The sequence below is a fragment of the Calonectris borealis genome, chromosome 1, assembly GCF_964195595.1.
Source record: "Calonectris borealis chromosome 1, bCalBor7.hap1.2, whole genome shotgun sequence".
Taxonomy (NCBI): Eukaryota; Metazoa; Chordata; class Aves; order Procellariiformes; family Procellariidae; genus Calonectris; species Calonectris borealis.
The window spans coordinates 242,318-269,514 of record NC_134312.1 but is presented as its reverse complement, the minus strand read 5'-3'; the positions used below and the strand labels follow the sequence as shown (position 1 = coordinate 269,514).

Genomic DNA, 27,197 nt, shown 5'->3' with positions numbered 1-27,197 from the left:
TGTTCCCTTACAAGGCACCCGTGGCTTTTGCAGGCCTGGATCATATTCAGGAGGGTTGGTGTTGGGTTTTTCTACGAATGCTGTGAGTGATGGCTCCTTTTTCTCTACTGTGTGGCCGAAGGAATCTTCTCCCAAGCCCGCTGCTGCCAGTCCTGAGCTCTGCAAGCTCAGAGGATCCTCTGGTGAGCCAGGCATCAAGTCTGATGTGCTACCACAGTTTAACCTAGAGTTTTCCTTCTCGTTAAGGAGAAGTTCAGAGCCATCCTTGTTCTCAGCACAAGATTCAGGGGATTCTTCTGTATATAAAATCATTCCACAGCCCGCTCAGCTGTTCAAAGACAGAAGCACATGCTCCCAGTCCCCACCAGCTTAGCAGTTCTTCGAATCTTGGTAGTAACCGGTATCAGCTTCTTCCAGGAAAATCAGGTGGATCGTCCACCAGGGAAGTTTCATCTAACTTCACGTAGACAGAAGCCGGTCTGTGCCTAAAGAGGGCATTTCAATTCCCTTCCTAAATTGATGGATATACTCACCTGCAGCTTCCTCCTTCTTGCTGCATGACTCCAGTCTGAGACCCCAAGTGACTTCGTGCACCCACGCGCATAATTCACTGCTGGCAGGGGGGTTTAGGTCTGTTTCTCTCAATAGACGCAACAAGTTGGGAGCAGGAGGGCTCAGAAATAAGCAGCTAAAATTCTGGAAAGACTCCCATGTGAGAAGGCAGTGAAAAGGCGAGGATTGTGTAACTGCACAGTCAGAAAACCTTGTAAAGGAAATTAAAGCAAATGGGGAAAAGCTTTTCAGGCACTCAGAAAAAAAGAACACAGACAAAAGAGGCGAGGTGCTATGTTGTGAGAGTGGTATAAAGAGAGTTTAAAAATTAAATTAATGCCTTGCTTGGTTTTTGATAAGAATGTAATGCAAAGGTTGACTGGCTAATGGAGATGAGACTATGGAAATCAACACATACGAAGTGCTGGCAAACCCTAGAGCATTTGTTGTGTTCAGACAGGACACTGAATAATCTTCACCTCAGATTTCTAAAGGAGCTGGCACATGACGGCAGTGGACCAGCAGCATGTATTTTTAATGAAGTTATCAAGTCAAGGAAGGATACTATATTGCTTCGAGAGCGGCAAGTACAATCGTGTCTATTCTACGGAGGGGAAAATTGATACGGGCAACAACCTACTTCAATAACACCCACAGCACTAAAACAGCCAGAGTGGGACCCAAAACTGTCCACAGGCACAAACGATGCAAGAAACATTTTCTCAACAGGTACAAGGGGTAATTTTACGATTACGGGAATCCCAGACAGAGTCTGAGAAGGTGATGGCTTGCAACGAGGAGGGCAGACTCCACTGCGTCTGCTGTGTTCCCTTCATAAGGGAAGGCTTTGCACAGAAAACTGGCACGGTGCCGGGGATTCCAGGTTGAAGATGAACCATTTTGCTCCAGTGATCCTGGAATTAAAGGAGGTGTGAAAGATCACGCAGAAGAAGGCGTGGAGGAGGACATAAGAGTCACACAGTAAGCACAACTGTCTGATCACACTCCTGGGCAAACCTCAGCAACGCTGTCCACGGCCACCTGAACTCACCTGTTCGTCGGCCGGCGCAGGAAACAGCCGAAGCCCTCCTGACTGGGGAGCTCTGCGGTGCGGAGGTGGGAGTGAGAAACCATCGTAACCTCAGGTTTCTGCTACCATTTGCAAGCCAAACGCTCAGCTCCACACTGGGTTTTGTGCACAGCGCTCGCTCTCACCATCGTGCAGAGCACTGACGTATGAACAACAGCAACGTCCTAAACGGGCACTCCTCAAAGGAGAACGCAAGTTGACAGCTTTTACAATACCTGCCCCGGCACCTGTAGAAGCACTATAAGATGAGGCTGCATGTCCGCACCTCGGGCCGCATGCCTGTACTTCGGGCCACATGGTCGCAGCCATCTCTCTCCTGGTCCAGCACTGGAGATCCCAAGGAGCTCCAGAGTGGGGGGAAGAGCGTGCCGAACCGCACGCATCCGCTGCCTGCCTGCGTCGCAGCCGCGCTAGTCCCTCGCCAGGGCTGGCTCCGTGGCATGCCCCAGGGAGAGCAGCGTGTACCTTGACCAAGCGACACCCGAGGTGGCCTTTCCGGTGCTCATCAAACCGTCTCTGCCCGGCTGCTCATCTGTCATCCTCTTCACATTGACACGGACAGCTGTGCTATGAGAAATGCAAGTGAAGTGCTGCAGGAAAGGGCTCCTCACCCTGCTCTAAGGCAGATATTTTTATGGGCTGTGAATTTCAGGGTCTATTTCAGGATTCTGAGCAAGAGGTGTCACCGCCGGCTCAAGGGCTTAGTGTGGTCAAAGGCATGAATGTCCATCACTGCCTCATGGCACACCTGGGAGACAAGAACCTCCACTTGGCTTTCTAATCTGCACACTCTACCAGGCGTCCGTGTAGTTTTGTGGGGGCAAGGATCAGTAAGTGACTGCAGGAGAGGGGAAGTGAAGCCAAGGTAAATCTCTCTACAGAGATATGACCTAGACCACGACAGCATTTATGGGACCCTGATTTACTAAACTGCCATTTAGAAATAAATATACAACTACAAAACCTGATTTTTCTAATCCCTACTACCATGCAAAATCAGAATTCATTTCCTCTGAAGCACTAACTGTCACCTATTTGCTTCACTGCTAACACACATGTAAAATATTAGCTTTCTATCATGCTGGTTTTTTTTAAAAGCATCACGTCTACTCAAAGAATATACTGCAAACATTTTTCCTTCACCTTGCCTCATTTAAAAAATTCCAGTCCATTTTAACTGAAACTGAGCCAGAAGCAATGAAAAACCTGGCAAAATTTCAGATTGGAAGATATTTGAACAGAAAGATTAAAACCAGCAAAAAAAATTCTTCACTACAAGCAGTCTAGCTCAGTAAATGCCACTGGCGAGACTTCTACCCACCGTAAAGTAATAGCTCCATAAATGGGAAACAACACCACTTTACAACAGCTGAGATTGCTACCCAGTGTCAGCAATGCTGAATTCCAGGCAATATTAGCAATTTCATGCCAAGCCATAAAGCGTGGTCTTATTTGGGGTGCAGATACCATAGCTAGGGAGCCTGATAAAAATGTGTAATAAATACCGCTTCATTGAAATGGCAATGATGATACATTCATTGCTTCAGCACAGGGTCACTCCATATGGCTCACACCAGAAAGCTCTGGGGGTCCTGAGTGCCTTTGGCAGTCTTACAGGGAGACTTCTGCATGCTGGTTATGAGCCACATAAACATTAAACCAAGACATAAAATTCTTAAAATACCAGATATTTTGGGCTGAAGCCCAGCCTCACAACCGGGGCATCTCTTTACCACTCTCGGGTGCCTGGTCCCTCCTGTGAGCCTACCTGGCTGAATTTCCCACGGAGGCACCAGAGATGCCATAGAGGTATGGGTGCACAACGCCAGCGCCTGTGCCCAGCTCTTGCTGGGATGGAAAGCGGCCGTGCATGCCCTGGAGCGGCAGGCGGTCCGGGGAAGCTGCAGCCTTATGTCCTGGAGGTGTAGCCTAATGACCCTCCCAAAACAGCATGTCATCCAAGAGATCGCACTGTCCAAACTCCTGCCAAACTGGGGCCACTCTCTAGGCAGGCAGACAAGAATTGTAGTGCCAAAATGAGCCTACAAAGAAGGAGGTGCTTAATCATTCTGGCCTTGCATTAGGGCACTTGTTTGGGAGAAGCAGGTAAAAACTGGGATTATGGACCAGCCTTCCAGATTTAGTGTGTGTTTCAAAGTTGGCCATCTTTAGATAAAATTAAAAGCTGTCCTTGAGCCAAAATCCCCACTGAACAAGGTGCCATGAGCACTGCTCCCTTCCCCGCTTCTGGCCCTGTGCCCACCTGTACAGCGTGCAGGGTGCAGGCGGCTTGCACCAGGGTATGCGGTGTCGGGGTTATTGCAGTCCCTCCTGTGCTCAGGAAAACCCCCGGCACCGGCGTCTGTTTTCTGCTCCGAGACTTTGGAGATGCAGGCAATTGTGCTGAAGGTGAGCACCACTCCTGTCGCATCAGATGAAGCGAAGCACCAACAGCATGCTGGCAAGCGTGCAGACACTTTATGAATTTTGGTACACACAGCTTAGCCGAGTTTAAGCACACTGGACCCATCTTTGCCTGCAGGAGCATAAGTCACCTCCCTGCAGCTGGCCACGCTCTTACCGGACCAGAGCAGCGTTTGCTGGCAGACACCAGGGCTGGACGGCTCATGCTGCTGCACTGAGCTCTACGAGGACTCAGCCCTGAGCCTGCTGAAAAGCTCTGGGGGGACGGGTGCTTTCCCAGAAAAGGGCCAGCGCTCAGGACTGCCGGGCAGCACTGCCAGCCCGGCCCTGCTGCTGGCACAGCCACAGAGCAAGGAATGACAGCCTCTGCCACACACCGTCCTACGTAACTGAGGTAGTTTATGGCAAAACAACAGTATCACCCTAGAAAGGCAATTTGGATTCAGAACTAAAGTCCAGCCTGCACAATCACCAGTGGGAGGCAAGGTGAATTCATAAGACAGAAGGCATAAAAACCTGTAGTAGCAAGCCAGGAATAACGTGCCCCCACACAGGCAGTTTTCTACTCCCAGTTAGAAATGCCCACACAACCTGACAGGAGCTGTAATACCCCTGCCATAACTCCTGTGAGCAGCAGTCCTTGTGCCTTGGCCAGCAGCATCACTCCTCTGCATCTCCCTGGATGCTGAGTACATGCTGCACGTGCACAGGGAGTTCCCCAGGTTCGTTACCTGATGGGCAGTAATGACTTCCTTTACAGTTCATCATTTCATTGCTTGGTCCCTGCTTTTTTTTGCTGTGAGTCAGGCCTGCAGCCAATGTCAGTTTTAAATACTCTGGACTGGCAAAACTGAAATCATCTTCTGATTCCCTGCACTACAGCATCCTTGTGCCTTGCCAGGGCACCCAGCTCTGCGGCACCTCTGGAGCAGAGCACGCTCCCCGCTGAGAAGCACAGTCAGTATTGACCAGCCGCCGCTCTGCCTGCCTCTCATCTATCATCTATAAATAAATGTGTACCTGCTCACATTTACAGAAACAGCGATGCTGTGAGAAACATGAGTGAATCACTACGGGGAGGGCATCATTACGAACGGGTGCCTCCACCCTGACTAGAGCAGACTACCAGTTTTATGGCTCCTCCAAACCAACCGTTACATTACATCACATCCTCCTTGTTTAATCGCACTCTTTCCAACATCTCTGCATACAAGAGAGCATCTCCAGGCCCCCCCAGACTAATTCACAGCATTCGTTTCTGCCTTCACCCTGCACAGCTCTGTTCAATGCAGGTTGCCCAATAATGCTCACAATATTCAGACTAAACTGTGCCACTGATGGATACAAAGGCACCGGGATATCTTCACTGCTACTCACTACGCTGTCTTTTACATTGCCAAACTGCCTGTTTAATTTCTGGCAGTACCTGCGCAGCGGGCAAAGCCTCCCCCGAGGTGGCTGCAATGACATCTCGGCTCCTGCCCAGCACTCACGCAGGCGCGTCAGGCAGAGGTTGCAGGTGGAGCACTGAGAAACAGTGCTGAAATGGCACAGAGACGGTGCGAAGGGTGATGGGCAACACAGCAGGTAAATACGCAGAGACAGGCAGCAGGAGGCTGAAGATGAAGGAGAGAAGTTACCGCAGCAGGGCCGAGGGACATCACCTACAGCTCCGCAGAGACAGGAGCAAAGCACAGCAATTCTGCTGCCTCCTGTAACTCAAGGACTGAAGTCAAGAGCATTAACTCACTCCCCAATGTGAAGCACTCAGAGATCACAGCTGGATGATGCTGGAGAGGAGGAAAAAATTGTTTTACTAACATATTTGGGAAAAGCAGCTGGATGCACAGAGGACATGTAGATAGCCACAAGTTGAGAGTCGTGACACATCATGATCCAGAAAATACATCGCTGGAACCAGCCCAGCACACACCAGGGCACCGCATCAGAGAAGACAGCCATGCCATCTGACCGTCTAGGGCAATGCAGTTTCCTTCCTGGCAAACCTTTGCTCGGGACAGCATCACCCACCTGCTCGAATGCTTTCAGCGCTGTCTGCTCTCCAGGTCCCCAGCGAGGAGGTGCAGGCTGCTCGCGCCAGCAGAGCCTCGCAACGCTCATCGGCACACCGGGCACTGCCTTCACGCCTGGCCCGCTGCTCTGAGCCATGCGGCCGCTCGCATCCTGCCAGGAACACATATCAATGCCAAAACTCGCCCTGGGTCTTCTGAGGACATCCCCTCCCCGAACCTGCACGGGGACAAAGGAATGCCCAGGTGCGCCCCGTGGGCACGGCGAGAGGAGCAGGGGCTGTTCTGTTAACAGGACACACAAATGGCAAGTGAGGGACAAGAAACTCACACTGAGACCCTGCAGCAGAAGGCAGAGCCCTCATAAAAAAAAAAAAAAAGGTTAAAAAATTAAAAGAGGAAAGAAAGAACCACAAGCAGAAATATTCTGTGGATTGAAAAGCTCGTCTGGGAGATCAACATCACAGTGATGGACTGGGAGCGGTGTCCCGGGAAGGATGCTGGCGGTCCTCCGGCACAGCCAGGGCATCCGCGGGACTCACCTGCCCGTGGGCTGGCACAGGCAAAGCGCGGCCGCCTCTGCTCAGACCCTTCCGGGGTACTCCCTGCTGAGGGAAGGCTGGACACCCCAGAGAGGCCCGTGGGGGTAAGATGGTCGCGAGAAAACATCCTCCTCGCCAGCAAGCTGACAGTCAAATGACAAGTGTAAATCACAAGCCGTAAATCGCAACAAGGCGTACATCACAATGAAGTACAAATTGGGAGAAATGAAGCCACGGGAGTTGCATGGCGCAGCTGGGTGTGAAGGAAAGCACGTTTCCTTCTGGTAGCTTTAAATGTCGCCTCCTAATTTCACTGATGCTTCCCCTCCTCCGGACAAACCCTGCCGCCCCGGCCCGTCGCTGCTCCACTGGCAGACCCCTCCTCAGCAGCGGTGCCGCCCACCCCGAGACGCTGCTCGTGTCCTCTGCTCGGCTGGGGCGACCAGGGCTGCACTCCAGCCAGCTAACAGGGTCCCACCGAGTGACAGAATAGCATCGTCATGTTATCGACATCATTTTCCATCTTATTTTATACACTCTGATGTTTTGTTCTGTATTTTAATGAGTGAGTCCTCATAAAAAGGCAGAGATTTTTCATGGCAGCACTGACAAGGAAGCCTATGGGACTGCAGTTAATTTAAAATCCAGCAAAATGTAGAAGCTGTCTGAATTTACTCCTTGCAGTACGCATTGCCTGTATCTATTAACAAACTCCATCGGCCTTTGAAGTCTCACAGTTTCCTCTAGTACAAAATAACTAAGCCAGGGACCAGCAATGCGGAGATGCAGAGCAAGGGAGGCACAAAGACCAGCTCTGGAGGGTTTGCAGGGGCTCCAGAGCCCCAGGCTGTCCTGAATAAGGATTCTGGAAGATGCGGAGAGCTGCTGCCTGGTCGCCGGCTGCCTGCTGCCTGCCAGTCCCGGGGGCAGCGGCTCTGCCTCCCACCAAGCCCGCTGCGGGCAGGAGTCAGTAGCCAACGCCAAGAGCAGCCTCCAGCTCGGGTAGAAGTAGGGACTGGCATACTGCCCTGAAAGGCTGTCAGCCCCACTTAAACAACAGCGTGAGTTTTTGCTATATTGCTGCTGAGGGAACTGGGGTTGTTCAGCCTGGAGAAGAGGAGGCTGAGGGGAGACCTCATCGCGCTCTACAACTACCTGAAAGGAGGTTGTAGTGAGGTGGGGGTTGGTCTCTTCTGCCAAGGAACAGCGATAGGACGAGAGGAAATGGCCTCAAGTTACATCAAGGGAGGTTTAGATTGGACATTAGGAGAAATTTCTTTACTGAAAGAGTGGTCAGGCCTTGGAACAGGCTGCCCAGGGAAGTGGTGGAGTCACCATCCCTGGAAGGATTTAAAAGACGTGTAGATGAGGCGCTTAGGGACATGGTGTAGTGGGCATGGTAGTGTTGGGTTGACGGTTGGACTCGATCTTAGAGGTCTTTTCCAACCTTAATGATCCTATGATTCTATGTCACTGCAGTAGTCATTTTTAATGTGGATAATGTCTTTTCTCTTACATAAGGTTCATGGCATTGCTCTGCCTCATACCCATAACTGCCTAGTTTCCATATTAACCTCACACAAGGGGAACCTAATGAAAGCTCTCAAAACCCTTGAGCGTTAGCTCCGGTCACCGGTCCACTTCACTTTACCCTCTCTCTCTGTTTCCCCACTCCCGTCTCCTGTTTGGCCTTTGCTCCTCACCTCCATCATTCATTCTGCTACTCCCAGCCCTGTACTATCAAAAAGATCAAAATGCTGTCTGGGGGGAAAAAACCCCACTCTAATATGTTATTTGTACATCATTGTAACATTTATAATGTAAAGTTTTAATGTTTTGGACTGGTGAAACTGAAACCCCTGCTAACAAAATCCCATTACAGTTTAAGCCCTTCTCCCCTCACGTAGCCACCACCTGTTAAACATAAATATGTTTTGCATAACCCCGCTGACACTTGCCGTGACAGTACTCTGCTCAGGGTGACACGGTTTCTCTTCCCAAACCTTGATTTGTCCTGCCAGCTCAGTGGGAGAGGGCAGTAAAGGAATTCTCCCTGGGGAGACTCTCTATCCCGCCTGTTGCACTGGGACCTCACCTTGGCTGAAGATGTCAGATCCTACCAGCATCCACGCAAATTCCTCCTTTGGAAGACGGGTTCACCTTGCTCTTGGCTGCTCACGCTGTCTTCCCCAAACCCAGATTCCCACTCCCAGTGGTCCCTTTACTCTCAGATATTCCCCCAGACCAGCTCCGCTGCCTTATTGATGATCTCCTCTTCCAAAGATCCTGCCTCGAGCAGCTCTGCCTGGATCATGCCAGCGCTTCCTGTATCGCCCTTACGGATGTTGTTACAGCTTTTGATTTTTCAGGCCTTTCTGATGAATTTCTGTTATCTTTCTGAAACTCCCCTTCTGAAGTTGCCACAGCAAGTGTTTTCAGTGTCTCTCCTTCCTCAAGATGCTGAGCCCAATAAAAGGGCTGTCGTCCACTACTCCACGTTTTCTGAAAGGCGGCTATTTCTGCAACTCCGTGCACAGGCAGCGCCAGCGCGATGTGCAGGTAAACGCGGCGCAGCCTCTCCTCCAATGCACTCTGGAGGCAGTGGTTCCCGGGGGGATTGCCGACGGAGCATGAGCCACCCCCAAGAGCTCCTGGCCTGGGACACAGGCCATGGGGCTCTCACCGTTAAGCCCTTCCCCACCAAAGAGCCCCCCACCACCGGGCTCTGGCAGCCTTCCCATTCCCGCACCCCCAGGCTTCGGGGTTTGTCTCCACAGCAGCTCTGGATCACGTCAGACGTTCGAACTTCAGCTCCTCAGACTCTGACAAACTTTCCCAAGTACTGCTCCAGCCATCCCAGACCTAATGACCTCTTCCACATGTCAGATCAGATTTAATGGTAGCCCGTCGTGTTTCCTCACTCTACCATCACGCCAAGACCTTCCTCCACTGCCGGGACTCCCGTTCACCCGGAACTAAAGAGCTCTCCAGGAAGGTCCTGCAAACCCTGCCGCGCTTCAGAAATCCTGCAGTATAGTTTTCAGACACAAAATTCAATGTTTTAACCAACAGAATATGTGAAAGCCTGTCAAAATGCTCTGCTATTTATTCAGGTGGTGAATTATATTTATTGTAAGAAAGAGCTGCGTGCATCACTTGCTGCCTTTGAACCGCTGCAGATTTTTGCACATATTTGGTAAGAACACCCTGGACGAAAACCAGGATTATCGTCACGAGGGGTGGCCCTTCAGTCCTGGAGGTAGGGCAGGCATCTGCACCCCAGCAGAGGAGTGTGTTCTGCTGGGTGTCTCAGCTCGTCTGATCTAGTCCCAATTTAATTTTGCCCAACTAAAATAAATATTCCTGAAGCTTCGCTGGTATCCCAAATTGACAGCATTTATTCTTACGGGAACTTTGAGGCAAACAGAAAAAGCTATTACAGAGACAAGCACGTCTGGCAGGGAGGTAATCTCACTTGAATATTGCTCAGATTCTCTCTTGGTTTATCAAAACCTAAAAGGCATTTGTCCTAGTTACTTCAGGCACGCTTTGGTGTACATGGAGGGGAGCAGCACGTCTCAGAGACATTTTGTGGTGCGAGCGGTTACTCGCATGTTTAAGGTGAGAGTCTGTCCTGAGAAGACGTTCTGCCAAAGCAGGTTTCTCTCCTGCAGCGGGCAGATGGCGGAGGAGAGCTGGCTCCGGGATGCATAGGGGGTCTGCAGCGGGGTCCTGCCGGGAGCAGCCATAGCAGCCGCCCTGCGAGGGCCAGCGAGCCGGGAGCCCGGGGCGAGGGCAGGGCACTGGCCCCACGGACAGGGGCGCAGTCCCGGGGCACAAAGACGACGGGCCGGCAGGACAGTGATCCCAGGACTGCCAGGCAAGCCCTGGGCACGAGGCGCGTCCCAGAGCCCACCAGGCACCGGCACACCACGGCATAGCTGGGGACCAGCGATGAGGTCCTGAGCCCAGAAGCAGCTCCCCAGCCAAGGGGCTGCCCCTGAGGAGGCTTCCCGCACCCTCCTGACTCGGCCCCTTCCCAGAGCCCGACCCTGGCTGTGGCTGGGGCAGCCTGAGCCCTCAGCGAAGGGCAGGAGCACACCTGGAGGGGAGAGATGAGGCCCTTCCAGCTGCTTTACCAACAAATTTTTGGAGCCCACTTTTCTCCTTTAGATGGGAGGGCTAGACCAGACGACCTCCAGATGTCCCTTCCAACTTAAATTACTCTGCAAATCTGCAGCTCCTCTGCAAACATCCCTTATTTTCTGCACCAGGTCTCCAGTCTGACAACTGGGGACTCGGTCTCCTCACTGTGCGTTTCTCCACAAAGCACCGTCCATCTAATTGCTTACTGGTGGAGTTGTCTTGGACTACGGTGTCACGCTAGGAGCAAGAGATCCCCTACCTATGCTCTTCATTATCCCACCTTAAAATAAAACATCATACCTGAAGTGCCGGGCATGGCGCCGGCATTGCTGCCCTGCTCAGCACTATCAGCTGAGCTGCAAACAGTGCAGAAGGACCGTAAGCAGCCTGGTGACCCCAGGAGCATCCAGAGAAGTGGGTGGCCCTTGCACCATCCACCTTCAGGTTGCCCCCCCATCGCCCCCAGGGATTTATTTTTGAGAAGCTGCCATAGGGGGATCGAGGCCACAGCTGAGACGCAGAGGGGACTCAAATCAACAGCTGGTGCCAAGCTGCAAACCGTGGCACAGAGGAGAGAATGAAACAAATTGTGGTAATTTCTTCTCAAATCCCTGATGCAGGTAGAACAAATCAAATGGATCTAACCCTTTCAAAAGCCAGGAATGGAAAACAAATCGTCTAAGGCCTTTAATAAATAAATAAATAAACCCGTGACTTAGTACTTAGGGCAAAGATCTCATTCACATTGCTGAGGAAAAAAAGGGCTTGGGAATAGTGAATCAGTTCATATTGTTGAAAGTAATAATACGAAAAAAAGAGATTGGGACAAGGCATTTATTTTATTAAACCCCCCAAGGAGAGGTCAAGAATATTAGAAATAAAGTCCCCAGGTTCCAGTTGATGCAGTAACTGCAGTTTTAGCAATTTCAGAAAAAGGATGTTTGTTCAAGGTGGCAAAGTGCCAAGAATCTTCAGGGGAGGTGCTAGAAAAGGATGCTCTCTGTATTTACTTGCCACTGAAGAGCACTGAGCTCAATGCAGTTTTTATGGAGAGTATCTGCCTGAACAGGACTCTACCAGCCAGCCACGCATCAGCAATTCCCATTCCCTTTTGCAGAGATGCTCACGGATGGGACCAAAGGAGGAGGTATTTCACGGAGTGGGGAGGATAATCCCTGGTTTCCTCAGCACGTGTCCTGCTCTTTAGGCACATGCCAGGGGCAGGTATCAGACAAGATACCGGGCTTGGCAGATACCCATTCTCATCCAGTGTCTTACGCTATGCCCCTCTGGTGCCAGCTTACGGGACTTAGGGATAATAAGAGATTGCATTTATCCAGAGATCTATTGGGGAAGGATCAGGACATTGGCTGTCCAGCAAGCTCTTGGACTATATTTGTGACGATTTATTTTTATAGAGAAGGTGCAGAAAACAGCCATAGAAGCTCTTCTAGCGCTTTGATTCCAAATGGCTGAAAACGCGAAGGCAGAGGTAATGTTGGCAGGAACAATCATGCAATGATAAGTCTTCGGTACTTCTTAGGAAGAAAGTGAGAAAGACCAGCAAAATATGACCTCTGCGTTTTGAGGCCATCGTCTATACGTTCTTGAATACTGCAGGCAAGGTTTCATGAAAGGTCAGCCCAGGGTGGGACAGATGGCCTCCAGAGGTCCCTTTTAACCCAAACTGTTATATGATCCCAGGATGGGGAAGATGAAGGAAGACAGACTTCAGACCTATCCCAACATGGAGGATGCATAAGTAGTGGAGTAAGAAACCAGCTAATCATAAGATAATCATTGACTTGAAACATCCTACATTAACTGGAAAACAGGAGTGATTGCTATGGACAGATGTAAAGGAAAAGCACAAGCCAACAGAAGCAAACATCTGGTCAGCACAAGAATAAGAGGAAATGCCAGCATGGAGAGAAGCAGGTATTCATTCTGTAAATACACTAACAGCAAGAAAAAGATCCCAGGAACTGCTGGTAATTGTTGGTGCTTTTTTGGCTAACTGCAGAGAGGGAAAGCTTTCAATGGATGAAACTAAAAAGACCTATGTGCTTCATATTTGTTTGTCTTTAAATCAGAGATCAACTGTGAGATTTCAGAGGCAGAGACTTACGATTCTACCTGGAAACCAGAAGCAGGAATTAATTAAGAATATTTGGATATGCCTGACTACACATCTGGTAGGAAGTTTAAGAACAAATTGAAGCAATCTAAGAACGCCTAAGGTCGTCTTTGAAGGCTCTTGTTATATAGAGTGTGTCCAAAAGAGTGGAAAATAGCAAATGGCCAAAAAGGGGGAAAAAGAAAAGCTAAAGAAATACTGTCACTTCACGTCTTGGAAAAAAACGTTGGAACAAATAACAAGCCAAAGTCTTTGTACTTGCCTAGAAGGAAGCAAAGCTGTAACAGTCAGAAGGGATTTGCCAAGGACAGATGGTGAGAGGAGCTGGCTGCTGAGGAGCAGCCGCACACCTCGGCCTTTGCTGGGCTCCTCACAGCCCCACAGCTGCCCCGAGACCACCCGACTGCGGGGCAGGAGAATGACCCTCCGATGCCTCCCCGTCAAAGGGTGGGGGTATCCAGGGGCTGACCTGGGGCAGTGTTTCCTTTAGCAAAATGAACGATGGATGGGAGAAGATCCTTGCTAAATCTACAGGCAGTGCAAAGGGGCTGCGAAATACTCCAAAGAACAGGATTAGGGTTTAAATGGATCCTGATAAACTGAAGGTAAATCTACACAGGAATCATCGACTGCACAAGGATTCAGATAGGGAAACACTGGTTATGTGGTGGGTTTTGAGGGGGAAAAAACGTGGAGGCTATCACACGCTGATTGTGAGTCACACATCACACCATCTCATAAAACGCTATATGATGAGCTATCAAAACTACAGGCTGAAAAACATGCAATGCAATTCTGCTGCCGCACTCCTCTGCTGCTGTGTGCCTGCTCCGGGCACCGCACTGCCGGGAAGGAGTGGGACGGCGGGAGCCTGGAGAGGAGCCATGGCAGGAGCTCAGAGAAAACGGACCTTTGGGAAGGACAAGGCCATGGGGGCAAACAGCTGACAGGAGAGACACCGAGGAAAACATGGCAAGTAGTCTTCAGGGCGCGCAAGACTGCTGTGAGGGGGAAGTGAGCAAGCTCTTCACCACATCTATGCAGAGTAAACATGGCATAACAAACTAGAGGAAGAAATATTCAGATCAGACATCAGAAAACTTCCTAGTGGTGAGGACAGAGAGAGGCAGGAATGAAGAAAATACCAGGGCATGTCCGTCACCGGGGTTTCCCAAGAACAGGCAGGATGAGTACAGTCAGCATTCTGTGGGTTAGACCCTTCCCACGGGTCCTCCCTGGACCCCCAATGATCCACAACACAACTGGGGGGTTCAGAGCCAACTGCATTGGCAACAGCCTCCCCCAGGGCTCGCTCCCAGGGGCAGGTTATTAGCACAAATGCAGCCGATCATCAAAGGGCATTTGGGGACACACCACGCGAGGCTCACCCAAGCCACGCTGGGGTGGATTAACCGCAGGCATCACCCAGGTCCTTTGCTCCAGGCTCCTTGCAGCCCTGCCTGTCCCACTGCAGAGAGGCTCCTGGCCACGGTCCATCCCTCGCTGCGGGGATGGTCGACCCCGGGATCGCACCCACCACCCCTGCTCCAGGGTCAGACCTGTGCTACCACCCTCAGCCTCCCGCCGCCAGCCAGGACCCCTGGACCACCGCTCAGCCTCCGTGGAGGTCGGAGAGCTGCAGACCACAGGAGGACTCACCCACCAGATCCGCTGGCGTGGCTGAACTTGCGAGAGCAACACAGACAAATAACTGCTCCTGCTGTTAGTACAGCTGAATGCTAGCCCTGAGGCAGTAGCTAAAGGCCAGGTGACAGGTATGCAAGGTGCTTCTGCTCATCGTTTCCAGAAAAAATGAAACGCTGATGCTAAACCAGTTTTCATTTAAATCCTCTTTGCCATCCTGAATATATTTGCAAAACAATCAGAATTTTGCTGAGAGTTTTCGCCCTCAGAATAAAGAATTTTGGGGCAACATTGCAGACACTAAATTTTCTTGATATTTACTCTAACAAAAATCTGACCCAGAATCAATTTTTCTGCAAGACTTTTCAAGGAAGATGTGAGAGGACTCTGCATGTTTACGGATGCCTTGTCACTTACCACAAAGGGAAGGCTTTCTTGTTTGAAAATAAAACATCCCTGGGAACTGAGTATTCAGATGAGATAGGGATCACTGCACGGCTCTTCCCCAGCCCCGGAGTAAATAAAGCTCTGTCAAACCAACACAAACACACTGGGAACTGACCGGGAGAGCGATAAGGCCAAACAACAAATGAAAGAAATACTGGGTCAAACAAAATACCACTACTAATCAGCTGCTCTAAGCACTTGCTAGCACACAGCTTCATGCTGAACAGCAACGGTGTGTGCATACATCTGTGTAATTTAAAAGAATACCAGCCCGCGCGACTTGGAGCGCGGCACACACCCAACACCCCCAGCCATCACGGGGCGGTGGTGACGCAGGGGCAGCCGCGGGAAGGGCGCATGTGGCAGAGCCGTGGTGGCGACGCGGGGGCAGCCGCGGGCAGGGCCGGCAGAGCTGACACCCTCCCCAGGCATCACTGGGAGCCCCGCGGCTGGGACAGGGGGGTGGCAGGCAGGAGGCCCTCTGGCCCCTCTCTGCTCCTCCAGGAATTTCTGGCCGCTTGTGCCCACCCAGCACTGCTCTCCAACGGGCACCACGTGGTGACGGCCAGCCCTACACTGGAACGTCCCTCTTGTGCTGCCCTGCTCACAGCCCCGGGCAGCCAACCCCTGCCCGCCACACAGGTGACGGGAGGGGACACGGGAGAGCAGCTACCAGGCTCAAACCCACGGCCTGCTCAACAGCCTTTGCTTTTCTTCCCCTCAGACTTATCGCCTCTTTTTTCTCATGTCACTAAGACCACCTCTGTACGATCCTGACAGCTCTGAACTTGCCAGCGCGTACCAGCCATTGAACACGCAGGTTGCATGCATGTGACTTTCACTTGCCCCAAACCCAGTGTAATGAATTTCATAATCCTGCTATCCCTGCAAAAATATACAAGTATCTGAAAACAATGGAGTAAAATGCGCTTCTATATGCATTTTATAAAATGCATATGGCTAGGAATAATTAAGTCATCTCCAGCAATCCTTTAAAAGTTAGCACAAGCAGGAGACAGAAGAAAATGGGGCAGACGCTCACTCTAGCAGCACTTGGCAGCAAGATGAAGAGGCAGCTGCCGCCTTCTGCCCTTTCCGGGCACTTGCTGAGCTGCAGGGAGCAAACGCGCCGACGTGGGGCCAGCTACCCAGGTCGAGGCTGGCAGTACAGCACACCAGCTGCTGGCCACCGGCTCTTCCAGTGGCACTAGAGACCTGCTTTTGCAAGCCCCCCTCGTGCTGCTGCCCACGGCAGGCCCCAAATCCCCTGGCACCTCCATGCTCAGCCATGCTCCCACTCTGCCCTCGCTGGGAACTGCCCGGCTGGGTAAGGCTCGACTCTTCCCCAGCTGCCCTCCTCCTGCCTTGCCATCAGGTGCTCCAAGTAATTTTGAGAAGACTTCCAAAAGCTTATTGATTATAAAAGCCCACAGTATTTTTTTTACCCACACCAACTTCCTAATGCTGTTATAATCATAGTGTGCTTCTGGCTTCAGCGAGTCCCAAGGCAGTGAATTCCTGAGCTAACTGCAGGGTGGAGAAAAACCACTGCTTCATACTGGTTTTGAGTGTGCTCACCATTAATTTCATTGCATGCTCCTTTCTCCTTGTGCCATGAAACAGGCAGAGGTTCCCTATTTCCCTCTGATAAGCCATTCAGTATTTTCAATATTTTTAACATATTTCCTCCTATTCATCTCGTTTCTAAGGTAACAATCCCGCTCTTCGAAATCTCTCTTCAAAGCAGAGATTTTTTTTTCTCATTCCTGATCATTTTCACTGCATCTCCGAAACCCTTTAACTCACACTGTTCTTGCTGAGTGCTAGTGCCCAGCCTGGGATGCAGCACTCTGAGGCACCATGATTTTGACTAAGGCATTAGACTGTTTTCCATATTATCATCCATCACACTGTTAGGTCATCTAATATTGCTTCATTTTGTACTGAAGTTGCACATTGAGCAGAGGCCTCCATTGAGCTGTTTAGAAAATATCCTGCAACTTTTCCTGAGTTAAAACTATGAATTAAGAATCTTAGTAGGTACCCGAGTGGTTCAATTTTTTCCCCACAGTAGCTATTTTACATTTATTTTCATTATTTTTTATTCTCTGACATGTTTCTTTTTCCCCAAATTCTTTAGATTGTCTCAAAGGGCCTCAGAGCTGTTTCTGCTATGGAGTTAATGTAAATAGCTGCCAGCTGCAGACTGGTTCTTCAACACTCAAATCCATTTCTCGGTCATTACTGAACACAGCTATAACCCAGACCTGGTACCCACTCTTCAAACTCCTGCTCTGGCCTCACAGTATCAGAGTTTCTCGTTAGCCCTTTCTGGGCGGACGCTGCTTTATATCAGCCATGGCTGCGGTCGCTCTCGCCTCTCCACTAACAGAGGGCTTCTGAAAGCAAAGCCTGACCCCAGTGGTCACCAAAGGGACCCTCAGCCATGGAGGCTCTCCAGCAGCACTTCTGCTGTCTGAGGGGAGCAGCACCCATCCTCCTGGATCGGAACGGGTGCCCATGCCTGGCTTCCAGCCGAAGGCAAGCACCAGCTGTGGCGAGCAGTGTCAGAGCTGACGTTCACATCGCACGTGGCCAGCGAGTGACGGGGAGCAGTGGGAGGACGCAAGGCCCACGTTGCTCCCATGCCTACGGGCCATGGAAACCCCTCGAAGCACAAGGAAGGCCTCCCCACGCCGCTCAGCGGGTCGGGCAAGGGTGTCCATCAGCCGCTCCCGGGCCCCGGGTTCAGCAGAGCAACGCCACCACCCGGGCCCGTAGGCGGAATACCGATAACCGCAGTAACAGCAGGTCGGTTGGGACGCATTAGGTGTTGGCTTATCTGCAGTGTGCCACCTCGAAGTATTAGTTTTCAAGATGCATTCATTGTCATAGCAACGACAAGCGCAACGCAGCATCGATGTACTTACCATTTTTCTGAGAGGCAAGACGAGGGCTGGGGAGAAGATTGAGGGGAAAAAAGCCCTTGGCGCTTGCTCCGGGCAGCCCTGCTCCCTGCGGCGCGCAGACAGGGAGACACAGGGCCGCTTTGGGCTCCACCGGCCTTCCCGCTCCCCACCTGCCGCCCGGGGTCCTGCGGGTGCCCGGCCCTGTGCAGGCACGGGGGCTCCGGTGGGTGCCGAGGCACGCGCTGGCCATGGCACAGGACAGCCTTGCTCTGCCTCCCCCCGGCCCCTTACCTGGCCTTGCTGCGGCTGCTCCTGCGGAGCGTGGGCAGGTCAGCCTCCTTCTCCTCCTGCACCCGCTGCAGGGATGGGGAGCGGCTGTGGACACTGCGGGCACTGCCGGAGCTCGCCAGGCTGCCGTCCCCTGCCCCGGCCCCCGCCACCGCCTCCTGCATCTGTGCCAGCAGCTGCGGGGGCAGGCTGCGGAGCGAGGGCACCGGCGAGTAGGACGCCCGGCTCTCTGCCTTCAGGTTGTTGTCACTGGCCGAGCGCTGCAGCATGCGCGGGGAGGAGAGGCCGCCGGCGCCGAGGATGCGTCTCCTCTTCGTGTAGCTGGGAGTTTCTCTGAAAGGCACTGCAAAAGAGCCAGGGAAAGCGGCATTAGCTACTGGGCACACAGCACAAAGCCGGCGTTGGCCGGCCGTGCTTGGGCTGGAAGATGGCGGCAAAGTAGGAATGCTGGGAAAGCACGCGGAGCTGGGCCGGGAGGGCAGGAACGGTCAGGGCAGAAGAGGACACAGCTCCGCCTGCTTCCAGCTCCTCTCCTTGCATCACCCCAGGGAAACCGCCCCAGGAGCACGCAGGGCAGGTGAGCCCAACCGCGGCGCACAGGCGTGGGGAGGATTTAGAGGTGGCATCTCGGGAAGCACCCAAGGAGCCCTGCCAGAGGGAGAGGCAGCGCTGGCAAAGGCACCCAGGGAGGATGTGCAGGGCCACCAGCAGGACCCCTGCCAGCCCATCTCCAGCCACCACCCTGGTTCAGAGGTGGTGACATGTGCACGGGACATTGACACTGGCAGTAACGCTGGCCACCGCTTACTATTCTGTTTCAGAGACAGGGAAGGCCTAAATCATAGCTATATAATTCTTGGCTGGAAAGCTGCCCAGAGGAAAAGGACCTGGGGGTGCTGGTCGACAGCGGCTGAACATGAGCCGGCAGTGTGCCCAGGTGGCCAAGAAGGCCAACAGCATCCTGGCTTGTATCAGAACTAGTGTGGCCAGCAGGAGCAGGGAGGTGGTCGTGCCCCTGTACTGGGCACTGGTGAGGCCGCACCTCGAATCCTGTGTTCAGTTCTGGGCCCCTCACTACAAGAAGGACATGGAGGTGCTGGAGCGTGTCCAGAGAAGGGCAACGAAGCTGGTGAAGGGCCTGGAGCACAAGTCTGATGGGGAGCGGCTGAGGGAACTGGGGTTGTTTAGTCTGGAGAAGAGGAGGCTGAGGGGAGACCTCATCGCGCTCTACAACTACCTGAAAGGAGGTTGTAGTGAGGTGGGGGTTGGTCTCTTCTCCCAAGTAACAAGCGATAGGACGAGAGGAAATGGCCTCAAGTTACATCAAGGGAGGTTTAGATTGGACATTAGGAGAAATTTCTGTACTAAAAGAGCGGTCAGGCCTTGGAACAGGCTGCCCAGGGAAGTGGTGGAGTCACCGACCCTGGAGGTATTTAAAAGACGTGTAGATGTGGCACTTAGGGACATGGTGTAGTGGGCATGGTGGTGTTGGGTTGACGGTTGGACTCGATGATCTTAGAGGTCTTTTCCAGCCTTAATGATCCTATGATTCAGGCACGTGCCAAGTGCAAGCCTAGAAAATACAATGCACAGAATAAAATACCTGCTACTCCCTGCCCTACCTGACACACTACCTAACCCTCAGGAGCTTGAGGAAGAAATGCACCTCACGAAGCCACGAAGATGCAAACTCCTGCCTCTGCCTGCAGCTCTGCAGAGGGAGAAAGAGTGGAAACAGGGAACCCAACATGGACGCAGGGGAAGAAGGCTCTGCTGCGGAGCCACAGCGCTGCGGACCTCACGTCAGGAAAGACATATTTTCCTAAATTTTGTTTAATGAATCCATTTACAATCTGAAGCTTAACATGCTTAAAGTTTGTCTGACACATGCAGCAACGTCCAGTGAGGAACCCAGAGTTGACAATATCCAGCCCATTTCTGGTTCAAACATAGTGGCAAAAGCAAGGGGACAGGTAAAGCACGCAGAGGTCTCCTGCGCTCCTGCTCAAAGGCACGCTCAGAAGCAGTGTGATCCTGCTAACAGGGGACCTCCTGCCCCATCCGCATTCAAGACTCCCCTGGCTTCATCCTTCCAAGGCCACCTATCCCACAGCAACTTGCACAAAGGCGTGTGAGCCCTGAACACGCTCCAATGGCCACCGCCAAGGGACTGCAGAGGACGGGAGCAGCCGGGGTCTGCGCAGGATGCTGCCCAACGTTGAGCAAGGCCTCAGACCTGTGTCACCCTTGACCGAACACCTTGAAGGCACTTCCCGGCTGCGCTGCGCAGCCGCACTCGGGATATTTTTCCAAGGAATATTTTAGGTTCAAAGTACAAGGATTTCAGGCTCCTGTAAATCTCCCTGTTGTCATAGCAACGCGATGCATTTGTTCTCTGATGAGTTTCAACCACGTGGTGGGGGAATTTCTGCCGGCAGCATCCACGCTCCCCGCGGCAGCTCAGCCTGGCTCCCCAGCCTCCTGCTGCCGGCCACCTGCCCACAGCCTCGGTGCTGCCATCGCCCTGCATCCAGGCCACCCCAACAGGAAAAATGGGTCAAAATGGTCACCAAGAGGCCACAGGCAAGGAGGGATGTTGGAGGGAAAGAAGCAAAGCCTGGGCCATGGATGTGATGCAGTCCCTGCAGAAAAATGTGCTGTGAATTCAATGTCTGGGAGTTTGCAGGACTGTAGCACAAGGACGCTGATGGCCTGTCCCACCAACACAACACGCTGGAGAGGAAGCCACAGTCAGGGCTAACTACAGCCATGTCACAGGCAATGCTGAACAGGTTTGGTTGACGAGGACTGCCAACCCGAATTCATGTGTCATCCATACATATGGTAGAACCCCAGGAGACATTTAATTTTGCACTACATCAGTTCTCGTAGAAAATCACTTACAAAAATCAGAGAAGCAAACACTAAATGGATGCATGTCATGGTAACTGGCAGATCTAAAAATTATTAGAAATTGGAAATAGTCACTGGAAACACAAGGAAGTTTCTTGCTAGTCTCAAAGAGCTGTTTTCAAACCAAGCCAAGTCAGTAACTTTAAGCATGGTTCTTGGAAAGAAGTACAGAATTACTTTTAGTAAAAGTGCCAAACGCTGCCTAGTGATAAAAGCACATCAGTCAGTGCCTGAATACCTTTCCAAACCGAAGGCCAAGGCACATACTGGTCAAGTGAGTACACCGCTAGTGTACTTCCAGGGACCAACACCGTAGGTGAAACCGAGTGGTCAGGGGATTGTAACCTGAGAAAGGCCGTGAGCTCACAGCATCAGTCAACCAAACACAAGCTCAGTGCCGTTCTGCCAGAACAGAGTCAACCTGAGCCTGTTATGTCTAAGCAACGACGCCCCAGAGAGGAGGTCTCAGCGGTGCTCCATCAGTAGGCAATGTAACAGCTGGAGAAATGCCAGGTTTGGATCCGCACCATATGAGAATTTTGGTAAAAAGGAAATATTCAGCAAGAAAAATTTCAAGATCTAGAAAAATGTGTCTGGATCATTCTTCCCCCCATCCTGGCAGAAGCCAGGAGCCGCAGTCAGCCCTTTGCAGATGATTGGTGCCACCCGTGCTCCATACCAGCTGCTCAGGCAGAGTCCACAATGCGCTCCCCGCTGTGCACGTCCATTATTACAGGAAGCAAGGGACGCTCAAAGCACCAGAACTACAGCCGGACCCATGCTGAGGTACTGGTCTGGTTCACGCGTGACTGAGCTCAGCGTCATTGGCCTTGACACCAAACCAAGAGAGAAAGAAACAGAAAAACGAGTGCAACGATGAAAACTTCAGACAGCAGGAGTTGGCCTGGGCTTGCTTTAGTGTGTTTTATAATTTAATTATTAGTTTCTTGATATTAATTGCTTAGGAAAAAAAATTATAACTGTATGTTGAACTGATCATATGCAAGCTTACTATAAAATAATCCTATTGGCGAGCTGCTTTTACCAAGTTGACAAAAGAAAAGGAAAAAAGAAAAAAGAAGGAGAAAACAAAAAAAAGCAGAGATTTAGCTTGCAAGGGAAGAAAGAAGCACACCAGGCAGGAGATCCTGTTGGTCTGTGCTAGATCTCCTCTGCTCCTGGTTGTCTTAGCTGAACTGAAAAGCAGTAAGCAGTCCCAGCCCCTGCTTCTCCCCACTGCACAGACTTCACACTAGGGTGATGTCAAATGGGTCAGGGCCAGGTTCGGAGGGGGAAGATCGGCACAGTTCATGGCAAGACATTCACAGCAAGCACCAATTATTGGGCAATGAGACAGAAACAGGTTGCTCAAGGACTCACTGGTTAAAGGGAAGGTACTTTATAATTCTTGACACAGGTCAGGGCAAGTGCTTTAATTTAGCCTGTCAAATAAATCACCTGGTCACCCATTTCCACACTCCACACAAGAGCAGTCATCACCTTATATATTCAAAGTGCTCCCTCTCAACACCAAAATTATAGCATCCACTTTAAAAACAAAGAGAAACACAACCTCTGTCTCAGATTCACATCAGAGAGGAGGAGCAAGGTGGCTGGAGAAAGCAGCCCAGGACCACTCTGCTACTCACTAATCGATTCACCATAACATCAAGTATAAGAGTCCCTGAAGCACAACATAACATAGCATTTACAGGAGTAAACGAGAAGGTATCCAGGTCACATAACAGGTTGTAAAGCCAAAGTTTCCTGAGTATTTAATTCCAGAAGCATATTAAGAGGACAGTATTATAGCAGCAAAGGCAGTCTCTTGAAAGACAGGATGTACCTGCGCTATGTGTGTAATTTTAATTTGGCCCCCAGCGCACAGTAACCGCACGCGAGGTGGGATTCAGACAGCCTATTTCATTTGCCAAAGTGGGATTTAGGGGCAAGGGAGTCACATGAGTCCCAAAAATGAGTGACAAAGCCTGCTTTCCAGCACTATCATAGGAGCACAGACTTTCAGGTGATAAACATTTAGATTGCAAAGTTCCCTACGCTCTCGGGTGCCCAAACATGCTCTGATGTCTCCTGACCCAAGCTGCTGCAGCCAAGGACGCAGGGTATCTGCTCTGGCACATAGACAAGAGGTCAGGGGGACCCAGCAAAGCCCTTGGGAGCCTCAAAGCAGAGGTACAGATGATGGAAACCTCCCCTGCCCTGACTTCAGTGCTTAGCTTCTGGCACCTGGACTGCCTCGGGGCCCATTTCAGGGCCACTGTGCAGCCAGGAAGGCAACTGGCTAAGATCAGATGTTTCTACACAGAGGTTAGAGACCTAGAAATGACACTATGTGCCTGGGAAAGCCTGGCTTTGACTGACAACGCTGATGAGCAGACATCCAGGCAGCTTCACAGGAGGAGGGCAATCAGAGGAATACAGCTACCGCTCATGTGAGCGATATAGGACTTCTCTCTCCAGATGCTCCAGAGCTGCTCCAAAACCCTCATCTAAGCACAGACTTATGTCCAGCTAGTCTGGAAGCTCTGCCATGCAGATACAGTGTGAGCTTGGGTCTATCTGGACAGAAATTAGATATATTCAGAGAGATACAACCACGTTCTTGGCCGTGATATGCAACGAGATGGAGACAGCAAGGGAGATGAAATCTCTTGCACGTGGCAGAAATGTGGAAGAGAACATTGTCTGCGCCACAGATGGCAAAAAGGACAGGAGAGATACCCACACTGCATGGGATGTGGGCTGGGGCAAATCCGTAAAGCAGATCCTGAAGCAAAAGAGGAACTGGTGGAGGCAGTTTGATGTTGAAGGGTGCTATGGGTGCACTTATTTGCACGAAAAAGTCCAGTAGGAGATCAGCATTTGGCACAGTCACGAGGACAGGAAAGGCACCAGGAACACGTCCGAGGGCTGCAGCAGACAGAAAATCGAGGCCACCACATACACGGGGCAGCAATGTGGGCAAAGGACAACCACAGTCTGCACTGACAGCAGAGCCTGGATCAGTGCTGGAGCCCTCTAGGCATCCTCTTATTACTGTTTTTAAACTGGCCTTTCCTAGGAGAGATAAGCAAGGGACCAACAACCCTAACGTGTGATTTGCTGTTTACTTCTCTTCCCTGAGGGAGCACCGTGTGTTCAAAAGCAAAAGTCTCGGGGAAACCCTCTGCTGTTCTGAGGGAGACAAGTGAAAGACGAGAACTTCCTACTAGGGTTGGAAGCACTGAATTAACCATAACTCTTTGTTTTGAGCAGCATGCTTCAGAGGCCCTGGCTCCCTGACAGAGAACAACACACAGAACAGCCACATGCTCACAACAGCCGAATTACATTTGTGTAGCCAAATCCAGGTCTCCAGAACATGCAATAACCCCAGGCCCATTTAATGTCTTAAAAACGCAGGGGAGTCCACCTCTGCCCACACTGTCCTGCGGGAGGCCAGCGCTCGGCTTCTGCACCGTGCCAGTGAGGATGCCACAGTCCTGCCTGCTCCGCTGGCTCTAACTCTGAGGGCCAACCTCCTCCAGCACAGCAGAGTGGCTTCATTCAGCCAAAAATTAGGTCATCCTCAGCTTTAGAGAGAGAGCTTAGTTCTCTTCTGTTCAGAAGGACGTTGAGAAGGTTCCTTCATGCTGCTCTCCCCGTTAGCACCCTCTGTGCGAGCCCCAGCTTGTCACTGGGATGGGATCCTGCCCCGTCCCCTGCCGGCCACTGTCACAGCAGTACGAAGGACTGAAATCACGCTCCTCGCCAGAAAGAAGGTAGCCGAAAGGGAGGCCTGGAGAGGGCTCCCTGCAGGCTGGGGATCTGTTGCAGGATGCGAGACGTGTCTCATCCAACAGCTTCCCAATGCCAGAAGGCAGAGGCACCCCCACCATCCCCTTGTCCGCTCCCACCTGCACTGGGTGCCAGCCCCAGGCATCAGACCAGCCCGCCAGCTCAACTCATCAGCCTCCTGGAAAGCACATGCAGCAAAATAAAACTAACGAATAATCGTGTGAGAGTAGTTTTCTTCTGGGTCAGTGAAAACCAGAGCCATGCAAGAGCTAGGGGCAGGAAAACACGCAGGAGCAAGGTGGACCAGTGGACAAATCCCTCCTTAGGCCGGGAGCTGAGACCAGTGCAGCCCTGTCCTAGTGCCAAGGAACCGCAGGAGGAGCAGCAGCCAGCCACAGCGCCGAGGCTTCCTGTCTCCGGGCGGCCGAGCTACGGCAGCGGCTGGGAAGCAGCTTCATTACACCGTCCTCGCAGGGCTGGGGAGGGGACGGGGACCACCAGGGCAGGAGCCAGCAAGGAAAGAGCGAGAGGAGGTGTGCACAGTGGGGCATTCAAAGAAGCCCCCCCAAGCTAACAGCAGACAGGGAAGCAGCCCGGTCTGGCTACCTGGGTCCTCAGGCCCCTCACAGAGGCAGTCAAGAGGTTTGGGAACAAGGCTCGGAGAGGGAGGGTTTCCCCCCCGGGAGCACGGTCCCCAGCCAAAGACAGGACAGCCAGCCCAGCGCGGGCAGGGGGACGTGGCCACCGTCCCCCACAGGTTGGGGGAGGGCAGTGCCCAGCCAGGACACAGCTCCTCTTCCCCCACCCTCGGAGCGGGGACAGGGTAGCAGGAAGAGACCTTGGACCCGGCATAAGACCTGAGGAGCTGCTCCCCGGCCAGGGTCTGATGTGCCAAACCTCAGCATGGAGACTCAGGCTTTGTACAGGCAGTTTACTCATAACACCAATTTATAATGCAAAGAGCCGATTTGCCTTGGTTTGGCAGGTGAACTCCTCGCCAGGAGGCTCCGAGGTGCTCTGGCATGCCGTGATGCCCCAAACCACCGTACGAGCCCCGAGGCACTCTTCAGCCAGCCCCGTGGGCTGCACAGCTGGCTTCTCCCTGCTCCTCAACCTGCCTGAAGCTGGTAATAATAACAATAAACTGCTGAACTCCAGCCACCAGGTGCCAGAAACAGGGCAGTTTCAGGCTGCCAGGTAGCCAGTTCTGATGAAGGTTTCCCCTCCCCATCCCCCAAATCCACTGTCCCCAGCGGGGAAAGGAGGGAAGTGAGAGCAATAAAGAAAAAAACTTTGTGCAGTTCATACAATCACCTTTGAAGATTCTTTTCTATACCTTCTCAAGAGTTTAATCAAAGTATGTTTACTGGGTTTCTCGCAGCAAAATGAATCACTTCAGTTACCATGACAGCGCTGCTCGAAGCATACAACTGTGCCCTGCCAGCCTGGTTCATCTGACGCTCCCGCGTTTGCGTTCTGCCCTCCAGAAGGGGAAATGCATGGCTCTCGACTCGAAAACGCCTCTTGCTGCCCAGGTGTGGTGGGAGCAGGATGCAGCCAGGGCTCCCCAAGGAGTTCCCGGCCCCAAGATGCTGCGCTGGCACCTGGGCGGCACCTGAACCACACTCCAAACAACCCCGAGCTGCAGTCTAATGAACCAAAGTGTAATCAACACTCGGAGGTTGTTTAGATTTGCTGGCTCAATGTTAAATATTCATGTAAAAGAGCAAAAGCACACGGAGTGCAAATGTCTCCACAGTTCCAAGCTGAGAGGCCACATTTACATTTTAATAGTGGAAAATTACAAAGCAAACTGGAGAAGGCGCATAGCATCTCCCATCACGCGGCAGATTTTGCCCAGGCTTCTCTCCCATGCAGGAGAGAGAGGCTACTCCAAGAGACCTTCCAGGTATTTTTTTTCTAGGAATGAAAACTAAGGGAAAAGGACGAGGTGATGAGGCAGACCAGAATCTCTCGGCTCCAAAGAGGGAGCTGGCAATTTACCTCGGTATTAAGAAGTAGTCCACTGAAAGGAATTATAGCCTCATCATATTTTTTTAATTGAAAAAAAAAAAATCATCCTCCAACCATTTCTCTAGCCATCTCCATTTGCCTCTCAGCTACCGATCTTCACATCTGATGCTGCACCCCTGGACACAGCCCCTCAGAGCCACCCCCTCCTCTCCCACCTGCCTCTCCTCAGTTCTTCACCTGAACGCAGGTCTCTCGCCTTGTCCTGCTCAGTGCCAGCCCTTCACAGCTGGAAACAGATTTTAC

The 27,197-nt window shown here is 51.8% G+C and overlaps 1 protein-coding gene across 1 annotated transcript in view; it reads right to left on the bottom strand.

The window, feature by feature from the left end:
• SHANK3 (SH3 and multiple ankyrin repeat domains 3) overlaps positions 1-27,197 on the bottom strand; it is a 373,777-nt gene that overhangs the window by 229,055 nt on the left and 117,525 nt on the right. Inside the window, exon 11 of the mRNA XM_075140908.1 lies at positions 18,213-18,552. Within this exon, the coding sequence (XP_074997009.1) occupies positions 18,213-18,552 (340 nt within the window). The remainder of the gene's footprint in view (positions 1-18,212; positions 18,553-27,197) is intronic.